Consider the following 15,016-nt stretch of genomic DNA (forward strand, 5'->3'; position numbering starts at 1 on the left):
ACAAATGATTTGTTCAGAGTTCTGCTCTGTCTTTTTGTGGGTTTAGATACACATCCTTCACTGCACTGCTCTGTGATCTGTGGTGGTAGCTGCAACTCCAAAGGAAAATAAAGCTGAAAAACAGAAAGGTCCCACTGGGATCACACATGGCAGCATTCAGCTCAATTACTTATTAAAGCACTGACAGAGCATAGACTTTTTTCAGTACATTACTTATTCAATCAGAGCTCCAGTTCTCAGTCTGATCCCTTAAGAAAAAGCAAACATTTTTCCCTGTTTGTTTCCAGCTGCATCACAAAAGACTTTAAAGACTTCAGGCTGCAATGAAAACTGTTTGTCTTTGGGTCATGGTACACCAGGAGCTTGTGGGTGAATCCAGTGCAGCTCTGATTGATGGGTGAGGGCACAAGGCCATTGATCTAAGGAAGCTGCTTGGATTTTTCCATGTAACTTCCTGGCCCATCTCCAACCTAGAGTGGCTTTAGTTGTGCAAGACAGGAGCTGTGAGGTTCGACAGCGATGAACAACCTCCTTGCGGCAGTCAAGATGATATCAATTTTTCAGCAGATTAGTTTAGACTGGGAATAGCTCATCAGGTCTTTAAACACAGAAGCTAACCTTCCACCCAGACAAGATGGGGATGCCATGTTGTTCACCTTGAAGAACAGTAAGGTCACTTATGGGGAAGGGAGGGAATCAACCCCCATCAAATACATTGAGGTAGAAGACAGTGTCTTTCCTTTAGACTCCTGTTAGCTAAGATGTTAATTCAGTAATCTCTCTGCTCCAGAGAACCAGAATAACATAAGGTAGGCAAGCTGGCAGAAAAACCTACATGATTTTGGAAACCAAAGGGCACCGGATCCTTCTATCACTGGGGGATGTGCAAAAAAGCCTGTGGCTCCTTGGCAAGCTGATGTGCATTCCTGGAAAGACAAAAAGAAAAGAGTGGTGGGAGTCTTACAGCAGCATTTCTTCAAAGGACCTTTCAAGGAGAAGATTTATTGAGTCTTATTCTATTTGACACTAGTCAGTGAACATTTGAAACTTTGGAGAGCTGGGAAAAAAAAAGAGCTTGTCTATAAATTCTTACACACCAGACACCATTCCTCAGAGGCCAGCCCTAATAAACCCATCACCACAGCAATACTATAATTCAGTGGTGTTCAACTTCTGGCCCTTCGGAGCCATGCATCTGAGTCTTTTCTCAGAGACTCCAGCTCCAAGTACACGGTGCATCAGCTACCTTGAGGAAACAGTGTTTTAATACTAACATGGAACGCATCAGAGAGCCCCAACCCAGCTCAAAAGAAAAGGACATGTATCTTTCCTCCTATCCAGAAGAGAGCTCAGGCCCAGAAAGTCATTAAACCATCTAAACAACATCCTACTAGCACCACGTAACATTTTGCTATTATCTAGAACAATAGAATCGCAGCATGGTTTGGGTTGGAAGGGACCTTAAAGATGATCTAGATCCAACCCTAGAAACCATCTAGAAGTGTTCTAACATGTGGTATGAGCTGGGAAATATAAGCTTTAACCTCCTTCGGCTGAGTAAGAAATTGACCCCATGTCTCCCATTTCAGGGACAAATAAAGCCACAAGGCTACAAGGCACATCAGTCTTCTCACTCTGATAAGCCAAATGAGCTACTCAAGAAGTTGTCACCAAAACTGCACAAAGCTGAAACACCCCTCTGAATCCCTTCCTTGTGTGGTTACCCTTGATGTCAAACCAGTAACCAGGCAGAGCGAAAGACTAATGATGATGATAATGCTGCTTAAACTAGTAGGCATTGTTTAAGTTGAATTAATGAATCCTGCTGTACCTTTGTACAGCCGGGCTCAACAATGACAAAGCAACTGCTGACAGTGAAGGCCTGTGAGAAGTATTATACATTTTAGCACTGTACCCTGGGACCTAGAGTAATAAGCACATAAAAGAGATATATGTGTATTTCTAATGCTGCCTTTTAAAGCAATTGCTTAAAAGAAGCCTGCTTTAGAAACTCGGAAATGTAATTCTTGACCTTCCTGAGTAATCATGCTAATAACAAGAGAAATTATAATTATTCAGTTGTGAACAAAAAGAAAAGGCACTGTTCATTCTTGCAAATGAAGCACATAAAAGGGAGAGCAAAGGGGAACATGCCCATTTCCCTGCCACTTCAGAGGTGAATCATGGCAAGGGGTTCCCACCCTCATCACAGAGGTCAGGTAGGGACAGGGAGAGTGCTCCTGTGCCACTTTAATATGAAGAATACAAATCTGAGTCACCCAGCTCCATAATCCAGCTCTCAAATACTCAGTAGAGATCCTCTATTCCCTGCAATTCCCTGGCTTATTTCCTAGGCACATTTCTACAAGAAGGGAAGAAAGGATTCAGTCACTTTCATTAAATAAGTCTGGTTTACTCCCAGAAGAAATTTTATCCTAAGGGAAAGATACTGGCACTGCAGAATGGTACAGTAAAACCTTCCCACATGCACAGGGTGAACTAGGATGTTCGCTCCAATTCTGCAACTTCCATACATCTCTGTTGAAAAATGTCCTGGCTTGTATTTTCTCTTTAGATTTTCTCAGCTAGATGCTGCTTAATCTGGACTACAACATTTAAAGTGTAGCAACAGAGTAAGACAGCCAGCAGTTCTGTTCAGTATCTCCAAGAAAGAAATGGGATATTAGTGATGCCAGAGCCCTATTTCTGCAGTTGAACTCAGGATAACACAAACTGTTCCACAGCCATGACACCTGAAGGAGAAAAGGAAAAAGGAATAACCCTAAACCAGTGCACTGATGAACTGATTCTGCTCTTTGGAACAGGAAGGAAACACGTAACACTTCCCACTTTTGATCCCTTATTTTCTTTTTTTACAGAACTGATGCCAGGTGAAACACTGCGCAATGACATCTGTATCATAAGGCCTCTGTGCTATCCACAATTTATAAAATCCAACTACGTCATGTTTTATCACACAACAGACTTTCCATATTGTCATGTAACAAGAATTCACCTTCTATGAAGATCCCAGGGAGTCTTTAGAGACTTTAATCAGCCTTCACACCACAAATATCCCACATATTAAAGAAAGATGGAATTAAGTCGGTATACTACTGCTTTCTGTTGGTTTCATGGAGGCAAAGACACAAACATCGATGAGTTACAGATGTACAAAAAGATAGTCTCAAATGATTTAAGCAGAAGTTGTGGAACTAAGATACTGTGCTAGAACCTCATGCAGGGGCTGCCATGCTGAACGCATGAAATCAAAGCCGACAGAGGTGGATAGAGTGATTCATCTATACAAGGAACTTGACTTTGTCATCCAGCTAAACAGCAAAGATGATGTGAAAAGTACCTAGGAAAAATTGAAGTCACAAACACACAGAGCAATATGATGCTTTTTTAATCAGGTTTTCAATCACAATGTAATTTTTTCCACCAACACAAACACAGACACTTAAAAATTATTTGTCTACAAAGAGGAACAAAATGATTTAAACAACTCCAGTAAATTCTGAGCAAATCTTCTATGATCTTCTCCTTGGGAGTCCACTCCAGCCAGCTTATAAATTTTGTCTGCTTCTATTTCACAAGACAAGAGGAGGTTGGGTTGTAGATAACCTTCTGTTCAAGTTCAGCATATCTTTTCAGAAGTGGACGATACAGCTAAATAGAAAAAAGAAATAAATATGTCTAGGTTGAAAAATTAGACTTCTGAATCATGCCACAGTTAAAAAAAACATCTTCAGACCTGAAAAATGCAGCATCTTCATAGGTACCTAGGGGTCTGTGGGGTTTTTTTCCTCAATTTGCTTAGAAAATGCACAGATTCTTCCTTCTTCAAATATCACAGTCATTTTTACCATCTCCTTGCAGATTGATTTTATGACACACACAGGTTCTTATTGTGACTGCATTCTTGCTATAAGCAGAAGTCATTACTTCCAGTGGAAGCAGCTCGGTTGAAGTCACCTCTCCCAGTCCGACATACCCCCACTGTAATAGCTGTCCTAATCACCCAGGCAGAAATCCTGTCCTTGCCTCCCTCCACTGTCTCACGATGGATCAGTTTCTCTGTCCCATCCTCTTTGGCCTTGCTAGGAAGTACACTGCCACCCTCTAGCACAAACACTGCTGTCAAAAAAGAAAGGTCCTCCTTGGCTAATATGCTGACCAAATCATTCTAAAATACACTTCATGCTCTCTTTCCTGCCACTCTCATACTTCCTTATCTATTTGAGCTTCTTCTCTTTCACACATCTACCACAGCCATGAATTTGCCCATCTACAGTCTGCTCCATGACCAGACTCATCAATCCCTGATCCCACACTCTGGAGGACAAATGGAGACACAACTTCTTTCCACAACTAAACCTGAGTAGCTTTTTTGTATTTCATTAGCTAGAATTCTTCAGGAATTAATTATTACAACCATAAAAAGAAGAATTAAGACTCAGATGTATTCAAAACCCCAGATTCAAATACACTCTATGCTTTTGGATATTGGCAAAATCCATGTAGGGATTTGTTTCATTCATTACTTTTGTCTTTTTTTCTCCTTTGCTTCAAATTCATCACAGGATGCATCATAGAAGATGAGCTGCTAGTATGTGACCAGGTTACATAGCAGAAAGCCTGAACAGAGCCTAGCCCTACTGCTGGCTCCAACCTAAAACTGTGCTTCATCTACATCTTAGAGATACACCTTCTTCCTTATCTCCTCTTTCTGAATTGTCCATCTAATAAAATCAGTAGTTTGACAAGCCATACCAGAACAGATTCACTCATTTGCTAGCTTGAGCACAAAGAAGGGACTGCCAGGAGCCAGTGTGGGGTCTGGTATAGGCATGAGCAGTCCTTAAGAGGATGCCATAAGGTCGTGCCGCAATGAATCCTAGGGGCCGCCAGTCTAGTCTACAAGCCCTCTGCACTGATGTTATTCATAATCAGAGCAGTCTAGCTTCTGGCTCCAGGTTCACAGAGGTTACAGAGCCATAATGAATCATACCCAGTAAACTGAATTACTGCTCTCATCAATAAGTGAGATCCAGCATTTAAGTGCAATTTAAGTGCATTTTATCCGGGTAAGATCCACAGCCAACAACCGGGTATGTATTTGTGTGAAAAACTCAGGAGGAAAATATTTCAAGTGTAAACTATGAGGCTGTAGGAAGAGATAGAGTTGTTCTTGCTCAGTTTTATGTACAGTCCTGCATCAGCAAGTCACACTTTCTCAGATGAATTTAAAAAAATAAAAATCCCACTTTTTGCTAACCTAGGAGATAAAAAAAAATTGTGTCTTTTAGTTTTGTGTTTCAGTTAATGGCAAAATATCCAGTTTCTGTGTTTCACTCTTCCTGAATGATGGTTTCAGTCTGACCAGTGAAACCTGGAAATACCTCTTCATTCTCACTTCCACCTTCCACAAGGGCATGTGACAGAGAGTTAATGGACAAATTCTGCAGGAGCCTGTTTAGATCAACTCCTTCCTATTACAATCAGATGTTACAGAAGTTAAAGTACATTTCCACAACAGATTAAGTATATGGAGGGGAAGAAGAGAAGGAGCATCTACAGCAAAGGGAAGGAGACACTGTTTGCTAGCCAAGGCATCATTATGACAGTTTTAAAATCCATCTCACGGTGACTAGTGAGATGGTGCAAGATCCATTTCACAGTGACAGAACTGTAAGACTGACTGGTTTTACAGTATCTTTCACTGATTAAAACACAGAAAACTACTTGTTTCTTATTCTGCAGCAGACTTGTTCAGTGACCCCGGGCAACTTATTTAACATGTATGTGCCCCAACTCCACTTCTCCACAGGACAGCGATATGAGATCCATGAAGATTTATGCAGATTTATGGTGTTAGACAATAAAATGAGCTCCTATTATGAAATACCACTTGTCTCAGCATGGTATTTTTAACTAACTAACTGCATGAGGGCCTTGCAAGCTCAGTGAAGTACATATATATATATATATATATATATATTCTTGTCATGTTCCCAAAGGGTATTATTGCTCCCATTTCTCCTAAATATGCACATCAGAGTACAAAAAATATTGGCCAGGCAACTACAGCTATAACTGGCAGTATCAGTATGCCAAACAAAACCAGCACCTTTATTCACTGAATCATCTATAACCAAGCCTCTCTATTCCTTACTTTGCTGTTCAGTAATCTGATAAACCCTAAGCACTTCTCAGCAAAGATTCAGCACAACAAAGCTGCATTGGTAAGTGAGCTCAGAGAAAACAGGCTCTGTATTATTTACCCAGCAGTATTTCTACAAAATACACAACAGCATATTTATTAGGACGCTGGGAAGCATTATTGTTAATACATCATTCTAAATTAAAATGTGTCAAAATAAATGAACAACATCATTTACTGATACAGTTTCTTTTCCTGTTTATTGGACTTAAGCACTTAGCTTGCTAATTGACAAAATTCAGGCATTTGCAATAAGCTTCTCGGCCATTAGTGTAAATGAATGCTGCATTATGGACCATCTGAAAGAAATGCAAACAGAAAATTAAGAATATTCCTTGTACTCTATTTTTTTTTCCTTTGGGGTAAAAAGCAATGCAGTTCAGAGGGCTAAGCCAAAGTCCTAAATTCCTCTCCTCGGGGAATCTGGCAGTGTTACCACCAGTACATCATGGCTGATAAGTGCACCACTTCTACGAGCTTTTCACAAGCAATATTTTACATGCCAGCTTGACACCAGCTGAAGTTTGGGGCCAAAGCAGAGCAGCTCTCATGAAGTATGGAGAAGAAAAGCCCAATTGCACTGACTGAGAATATGGCCTGAGAGTGCACACAGCTATGTCTGTGAAAGATGCTTCACTGTCTCTGCCACAACTGAACTGCCCCTGCAGAACCTCAGGCAAATCCTCCTAAGTGATACCAGGGGTCTTTATCTTGAGGCAATTATATAGATTTATTTTTATAATTGAGGTCCAAAGGGAATAAAGACCTCTCGATGCATAAAAACTCAAGAACATAAATTCCCTGTCTGTCATAGCCTCAAACCTAATGTATCAAACCATGATATTTAACAAAAGCAATTACATGTATCACAACATGAACCTTATTATTGTCCATAATTTAATTGTCCTTGCTATATTATGGCTTCTTCTCCTGCTTATCTCCGTAGCCTACTCCACAACATCAGCAGTACTCAGATGGCTCTGCATTACTGTGATGGCTTCATTTACCAAACTTCTCTCCTGAGATAATCTGGCCCCACTCTGACAGTCCCACAAATAACTAAGAAAATGCTAATGATAAATACTGCATTATAATAAGGAATAACTTAACCTGCCCTGCCTGGAAAACACTTTCAAATAAGCGTTACCTTGTGCTCTAGTGCAAATCAAATATGTCATCCTCATGCCACCTCTCACCATGGCACCAGCCTATGACTTAAGTCAGCAAATAGACAACTCTTTGAGAGACTAACAAAAGAATCACTTCAAGCTAAATTTGAGTTGGAGATTGTTGTCTTGCCTGTGTTGGCTCAACAGCAGAGTAGAGGTTTCTGTATGTAGCAGTCTTATCTCAATACTGCAGAGAAGATTGCTCTTCTGGCAGCTTGAATAATCGTTTCTTCACTACCAGCTCTTCAGCCTTCTGCTTTGGTACCAGAGCAGTGCTTGGGACCAAATGCAAAAATCAACAAAACCTGTTGGTTTTTCATTAGGGCTCTGAGCCATTGGTAAAACTTGCTTTAAACTTCCCATTTCCTTTTTCCGTTTGGTGTAGTTGATAACAGAGGAAATAAAACCCCCTGAAATACAAAGACATGATGCACAGGGAAGTTGTGAATGCTCCATCCCTAGCAGTGCTCAAGGCCGGGTTGGAGAGAGCCCTAGATGGCATGGTCTAGTGCAAAGAGTCCCTACCCATGACAGGGCGGTTGGAACTAGATGATCTTAAGGTCTTTTCCAAGACTAACTATTCTATGATTTTATAAATTAAACAGGGCTTTTACTTTTGTCCTGCCACTCTCTAAAAGCAAAACCAGCTACAAATTATTACAACAAGCAACAATCCATGTGGATCCTTCTATCTCCTGCAATGGTATGTTAGCCAATGATTAGAACAAGTCAAAATTTACAAATTACAAAGGTTATGCTGGTGATTATCTAATTTTAATTTACCCTAGTACGTTTAATCTACCCTGAATTGGTTAAAATTAATCAGTCTCTTACAAATACTAACTACTTCTGATAGGTCCCTTTCTTAAAAAAAAAACAAAAACAAAACCAAACTCAAATTACTCAAGAGATTTGCCTAAGAAATCAAGAGTTACAGGTGTTTTATTTTTAAGTCATAGCAGTTGTTCACCTTTCTTAACACAGAAAGAATACTTGTAAAGCAGAAAGAATATGACGGTGTGCTGAAATACTCTGAAGACTCCTCCAAGGAACCATACCTCCAACAATTAATTTATTTACTTCAGATAGTCATTCTGCAAGCCTATCTTAATCAGTTTAATAGGTTAAAAAAAATATTGGCTACACAAATCACCTTAATCAAACTCCCATCAATACCTATTATATTTTGGTGGTTGTATTATTATTACCTACTTTGCAATAAATTAGCAACCTAAACCAATACTGGAAAATAACCTCCCCCCTCAAAAATCTAACTCAACAAAAATATAATTATTTTAAATCAATAACTAAGTCATTATAACCTTCCTGGGTAATGGGGTCACTTCTATAAATCCCCCTACTTACAAGGCAATTTACCAAAGTCAAGAAAACCAGTTAGGTCTACATTTTCCCTTCTTGAATTTTTGCAGGATTAATATGTCTCAGTAGAGTCAATAATGCAATCAAAAATACACATCCAGAGGTCGTGTGCTATGTGTTCTCCCTAAAAAACCCTTCAGGACAATATCCCAATAAATCTAACACTAGGCACATGGAATGTGTAAGCACAAGTGATCCAACTCCAGATAATCATGTTCTCTCCCATGCTTTTTTGCTTAATTAACCCACTAGCCAACCATCTCTGTTTTAACAGATTACTAAAATAAATCTGAATTCTAATGCTGGAATAATAGATTCTTTCTGTCTGTAAAATATACTTATTGCTTAAGAATCTCCTGGTTATTTCTGGTCATGCTTAGCGGTTCTGATTAGTCTTTCTCCACGGGAGGGGGTGGAGAGGAGGCTCCAAAGAGATGAGATGACTCTTTAATTTTTGTTATTCTTAAAATAGGGAAGAAGGATTAACCCACAGATGACTGACTTCAGCTACCCCGGTTGAGTAACTGACCAAAGACTATCACCACAGTGACTCCCACCAGAATATCTTATGACAGAATTAGACAGAATTAGAAACAAGCCCAAGTGAGACCCCACACCCTACAAATTTACTGTGAAATCAGGTTCAGGTAAGAGACTTGTGGTCATAGCCAGAGAAAGGGATTTACCCTCTCTGAAATGGTCTCTTCAAGGCAGGATGGTCTGCTACAGGATAAAGTCACATTTTTGCCAGACAAGGTGGAGCTTATGTGACTTCAGTTTCCAATAACTACTAATTCATCACCCATCACAAGCTCTATGCTCCCCATTTTGAGACTTTATTCTATTTTACTTGCCCATCAGTTTAATTGAACCAGAAGAGCGGTTTTGTGTGCCCTGCCCTTCCTTTCTGAACTCACATTCATTATCACAAACGATCCCTCAGCAATCAAAGAAATACTTTTTGCATTTTTGGTTCCTGGAAACCCCTACTGCGTGCATAAGCCTTGGCAATGAAGAGTAAGCTACATCAAACTGTCGCGTTTGACCTTTTTCTATAGGAGGTTTTCCTCTCTCCAATGATCTAACACATGTTGTCTCCTACCTATACCAGGAAGAAAGGATGAAATCAGAGCAGATTGCTGTGTTATGACCTGTTTTTTCTCCACCCTGCCAAGATTTAGCTGTAGCTGTCCAAAAAATGTAGGAAAGTGGTCCGGGGAATTTCACATTGGTTAGCCAGACCCTCTCAGATGAGCTCCTCAGTGAGACAGAATTTAACCTCAGGACGACTTTGAAGTTTATAAAAAGAACCATCATTTAACTGAAAGGCTCTAACCTCAACAGAATGAAATTGGATGGACAGGGCAATGCAGCTCTGTAAAAAACAGAATCAAACTGACTCATCCCATTATGAATTTTTACTGCACTGTTCATGCTAACACACTGTATTACTGACAGGCCCTCTGGCTTTCTGCAGTTTCACAGCCATGAAACTGGCCAGGGAATCCACCATCAACTGCAAAATTATAAGACAGGAAAGGAAAAAAAAAAAATGGTGTGGAATATGTAATTGCAAGAAGCTGCTTTTAATGGAATGAAGCTGGCAAGCTAAGCTAACGTGCAGGAACAGTTATTTCTTCACATGCCGTTTGGCCACTACTTTCTCTGTCATTCAGTCTTATCTACTGGGGCAATAATTCAGTGCTGTACATCATTTAAAACCAATAAAGATGTGCTATGAGAGCCAGGTCTAACCAAGTGGAAAAGGAGAAGAAAAGTAGCAGGAGAGAGATAATTAACTCTTTTAGCTTCCAGGCCATTTTATGCAGACGGTAAAGGAGAAAGAGGTAAATGAATTCCCCACTGATCTCCCCAGCTAGGTCAGCTTGGCTGCTGCAGGGGTACAAGGTGCTTGCTGTTCTTGCAAGGCCCCTGTGAGTGACAGCTGTATTCCCTGCCCTTGAGTTTTTATAGCTGAAGCAGCACTGGGGGGTCAAAAGCAGGTCTCTGAGCGCTCTCCAGCTCCACACAAGCCTGCCTGGTAGCTTTTCAGCAGACAGCATTTTTGGGGGGAACAGGGCAGCAGCATGAGGTCGAATCATACACCAGGGATCTGCTCCTGAAGTGTATTCCCTGCAGAAGGTTTCAGCTGCAGAAGGCTTCAGCTGCAGAACACATGACATAGGTCATTGCTGTTAATTATTTTATCTTTTAAAATGAGGGGGGAAGGTTGAGTAAATGAGATCAGATCAATCAAGTTTAAATTATTCAATGTCTTAATATTTCTGAAGGGGACTTCTATTCGATTACTGAGCTCCTCCATCTCAGTTAATAATTAAATAATATGCTGGCAGGCACAATGCAGCATGATCATTTCTGTTACTACTCATGATGATATCTAGTGCTCCACTACACATGTAGCTGGGAGTTAGTAGTTTTGGCAGATCATTAATTTCCCAGTTTAAATAAAAGCTTTAAAACCTTGTTGCCTGTAGTTAGGGCACATCCAAATCTCATAAATGGAAAGTGTAAGGCTGTGTTGATGTAAAAGTTTCTGCACAGCTGAAGACAGAGTTAGATTCACTTTTGGTTATTTAAACTTGTGTTCTCTAGTAATCTTGCTGTATTGTATTGTTTATTACTGGACGTGCTATTTCAGAAGGTGTTGTAAACTAAGGCTTTTGACATCTGAAGTACAGGGCTGCACTGGTCTTACAGGTGCTGGAACCACAGTTAGCAACAATGACTGTTTCTTTTGCTTTATCTATGTGGTCCCACAAAGCACAAGTTTCACCTTGAGATGAGCACAGTACTGAAGCTGTGCCTACTGAATCCTCCCAGTTGGAACTCCTTCCAACTGGGAACTACAAGTAAAGATATAGAATTGCTCTTTCAGTGCTTAAGATCAGGAAGGATTTGTTGGGGATGTTTTCCAAGAGGCCAGAAAGCACTATCAGCATGACTTTTTCCATGCTGCTTGCTGCAAACTATCAGTCAAGACTATGTTGTCAATATTGTCAGTTACAACCTGACCGACCTGTATCCAAATTCAACCTGTAACTTTTTCTGTCCCTTAACAAACAGATTTTGCTCTCTGATAGTACCTACTTGGAAAAATCAGTCTCACAGACCTGGATGGAGTGATCGGATCATTGCATCATTACAGCACTAAAGATCTCTCCAAATCAAATCTATCTTTCCAACAAGGAACAAGAACTGTGTAACCAAATGTTTTTTAAGTTAATCTATTTTACTAGAAGAGTTAGTAAAACACTACATTTTGAAGCAGACAGGAAATTAAAAGAAAAATGGTATTCCCAAGCTTGCTCACCTCCTCAGCCCCAGCAGCTGGTGTAACAGCCAATTTAGGCTCTGGTGCTAATTTCACGACATCAGCCAAGGACACATTCGTTTCAGCTACAAACCCTGCAATGAGAATCACAACCCTGATCAATGCAAAAAGCACGATGAGGGACTGGCAAATTAATACATTATATTGATCTTCCCTGGTCAGGTCACCATTCAGGACTGAAGGATAAATGGCAGAAGATCTTACATTCCTGCGCACTAGCCCAGGAAACTGGGACTCTGTGATTGAGTTTTTGCCACTCACTCAATTTGTACCCTGGGGAATACGTAAGCAGCAGAAATGCTGCTCAACAATATCAGTAATTATTTATGGTTACAACAATGCAGTGAAAATATGTGGAAGCAAGGGATTCAAGGACAAAATGTGACTAAACAAAAAGCAGGAAGAGAAATGAAAACACTGTCAAGAAAATATCCTGCAAAGTATTAAATATATTTATATATAAGGAAGCAGAATAATAGGGGAGTTCTGGTACTACAAAGCATTTTGCTTTGCAAGTGACTCGCAATTTCAGGAGTTCCATGTACGCCTACTAAGTACCCCAGGCTAACTGTGGAACACCCTACTTGTACACGGTAATATTATTAAGAAACCCTTGCCATCAATATTTCATTTATATTAGCAAGTCTTCACTTTTACTCAATTCCTTTGCCTGGCCAAGAGTGAGTCAGCTGAAAGCATCAATCAAAAATGCCATTTAGAAACACACACTGCAAACCCCTGGGGCTTGGCTGGCAGAATATCTGAGCTAAGGAGTCCCTCCATCGGCATGGCATCTGAAATCTTCTCTGAAACGCTCTGTCAACCAAGCCTCAAGATTTCATATGCCAAACTGGCAGAGGGAATACTCATCTTCCATACACAGGAAATATATGTGTACAAACTTTAACGACAGATTCGCATTTTACATGCATTCATGGACAAGGAATTTGCCTGCAGCATTAGGTGCTGGGAAGCTTCTGCTGGCTTCTGAAGGAGTGGGCAAAGTTTGAGTACAGAGAAAAACAGTTTGGAAACCTGGCCCCCAAGGTGGAAAAACGGTCTTATTATGGCTTCAAACATACGGATAATCTAACAGGACTGTTTCTGCTGTCCTGCAAAAGCATACTTTGCTTGTCAAAACCCTTGTGTATTTTTTGGAAATAAACAGAAGAGCATGCTGAGTGTATTAAACACATTGACTCAAGTTTTTTGCTGTGTGATTTTCTGTGCTGTTTTCAAATGCAAGAGAGCATGTAGTGTTTAGATGCTATAACGTGACAGCAGAATTTGCTTCTAAAATTAAAACCTGGCTGATTTCTTCTGATGGCTGATGTTATCTTTTCCATGCTTGTTGAAATCCCATGATTTCACATGAATTTGTGCTGAAGCTGTCCATGTCTTCAGGTCCAAATCCTAAAGTTTCTAATCAAAAAACTAAGGCTAATAAAATTCGACCTAAATAAGGATTTAAGAATTTGATACACATTCCTTGACTTGTTTAGTTGTAAGATACTAGGAACTGTTTTAAAAATAGGAATAAAATCTCCTGCCTGGGATTCAACTCTTAAATGGCTGAGGGCCCACCTTAACATACATCTGCATGCATTAATAGATGTAAGTTAATTAACACTTTAAATCTGGGACTTGGACTGTTACATTACAAGGAGTGATGTAGTACAGTGAGCAAAACGACTGGTCAACCTAAGAGTATCCCAGGCTTTATGCTTTTACAAGAGAAAGCGCATGGAGCCCATGACACCTTGCTTATCCTTCATCTTGACATTTAAAATCTGGAAGATACATACAGGTTGAAAAACATTTACTTGGCCAGCAATATGCCTGGTTATGTCGTCCCTGCCCTCTCTGGTCTTCTTTGCTTGCACTGATCTTTTGTCTGGTTTGACATTTTAGCAAGCTGGTTCACAGCCTGGTCCACAAAGCAGGGCAGCAAGCTACACCAGCACCTTCAGTTGGCTGTATTCCCCTAAGAGTGGCACATCAAAGTAGTCACTCAACACATTAAGGTCCTAGACCTTCCTCTGTAAGTACCAACAGTTTTCAGGCCCTATCCCTTGGCTCAGAAGCAGCCACCAGATTTGAATTATAACGTAAGTGTTATTCTTGGGCCTGATCCAAGTGTGCTAAGAGCAAAAAACCCTCTTTGACCTGAGCGACCTTCCAGTCAGATCCACACAGCTTTATTCTCCTTTTTCAGTAATGTTAATCCCAAGTATTAATCAACTGAAATTAAATGCCCAGACCACTCAGAAGTATCTCCTCACAGTCTTACCGTGAATTGCCCTGTAAGCACTTCCTAAACAAGCAGAGTTGGTGGTATCGATAGTATACACTGGTGCATTGAACACGTCAGACAGGACCTGAGAAGTATCAAAGCATCAGTTACATATGTTCATGAACAATGAGGGACCAGCAATCCCCTATCACTGCTCAGGAAAACAAATAACTACCATACACACCAGACAAGCATTTGGGTAGCCAGGGAAAGAAGCGCTGCAGGAAATGATGAGTTCTGAACTTGTCACACAAGACGGTACTGGTAAATCTGAACTAGAGTTGTAACTGCAGCCAGGAAATCAAGTCCCATATCTCTCTAGATCTCTTTATTGCAAGTTCAGAGGAGTCTGGGTTTAAGCACTTCCTCCCTCATAAGCCCACACAACCCGCCCATGGCAAAGACTTACATCAAGGAGATGTAATCAAGGAGATCTGCTCAGGAATCCACAACTGGTGCCTGTTTTCTTCCATCACATTTATGGCTGAGCCAAGCAGGCAGGAAGGAGAGAGGAACCAGTCATGGGTCCTCAGTTCTTAATTTTGATAAAACAGAAGTTCCAGCAGAATGAAGGCCTGCTAAGCCTGTCTTCCTCA

General features: G+C 40.4%; 1 protein-coding gene across 5 annotated transcripts in view; it reads right to left on the minus strand.

The window, feature by feature from the left end:
- Positions 1 to 3,392: 3,392 nt before the first annotated feature.
- XYLB (xylulokinase) overlaps positions 3,393 to 15,016 on the minus strand; it is an 89,391-nt gene continuing 77,767 nt past the window's right edge. For 2 of the 5 annotated variants that reach the window (XM_061474501.1, XM_061474504.1), the window contains exons 17-19: positions 14,418 to 14,505; positions 12,107 to 12,201; positions 3,393 to 3,672 (exon numbers count right to left, since the gene is read on the minus strand). In XM_061474501.1, coding sequence (XP_061330485.1) covers positions 3,589 to 3,672; positions 12,107 to 12,201; positions 14,418 to 14,505 — 267 coding nt within the window. In that variant the 3' untranslated portion in view covers positions 3,393 to 3,588. Of the gene's footprint in view, positions 3,673 to 6,407; positions 6,526 to 12,106; positions 12,202 to 14,417; positions 14,506 to 15,016 lie in introns of those variants that run through there. The other 3 variants (XM_061474502.1, XR_009747070.1, XR_009747071.1) reach the window with 3 other exon arrangements.

This window comes from Pezoporus flaviventris, unplaced genomic scaffold, assembly GCF_033815535.1.
Source record: "Pezoporus flaviventris isolate CSIRO_AGI_PZ_B2104156 unplaced genomic scaffold, CSIRO_AGI_Pfla_v1 ptg000079l, whole genome shotgun sequence".
NCBI classification, from domain to species: domain Eukaryota; kingdom Metazoa; phylum Chordata; class Aves; order Psittaciformes; family Psittacidae; genus Pezoporus; species Pezoporus flaviventris.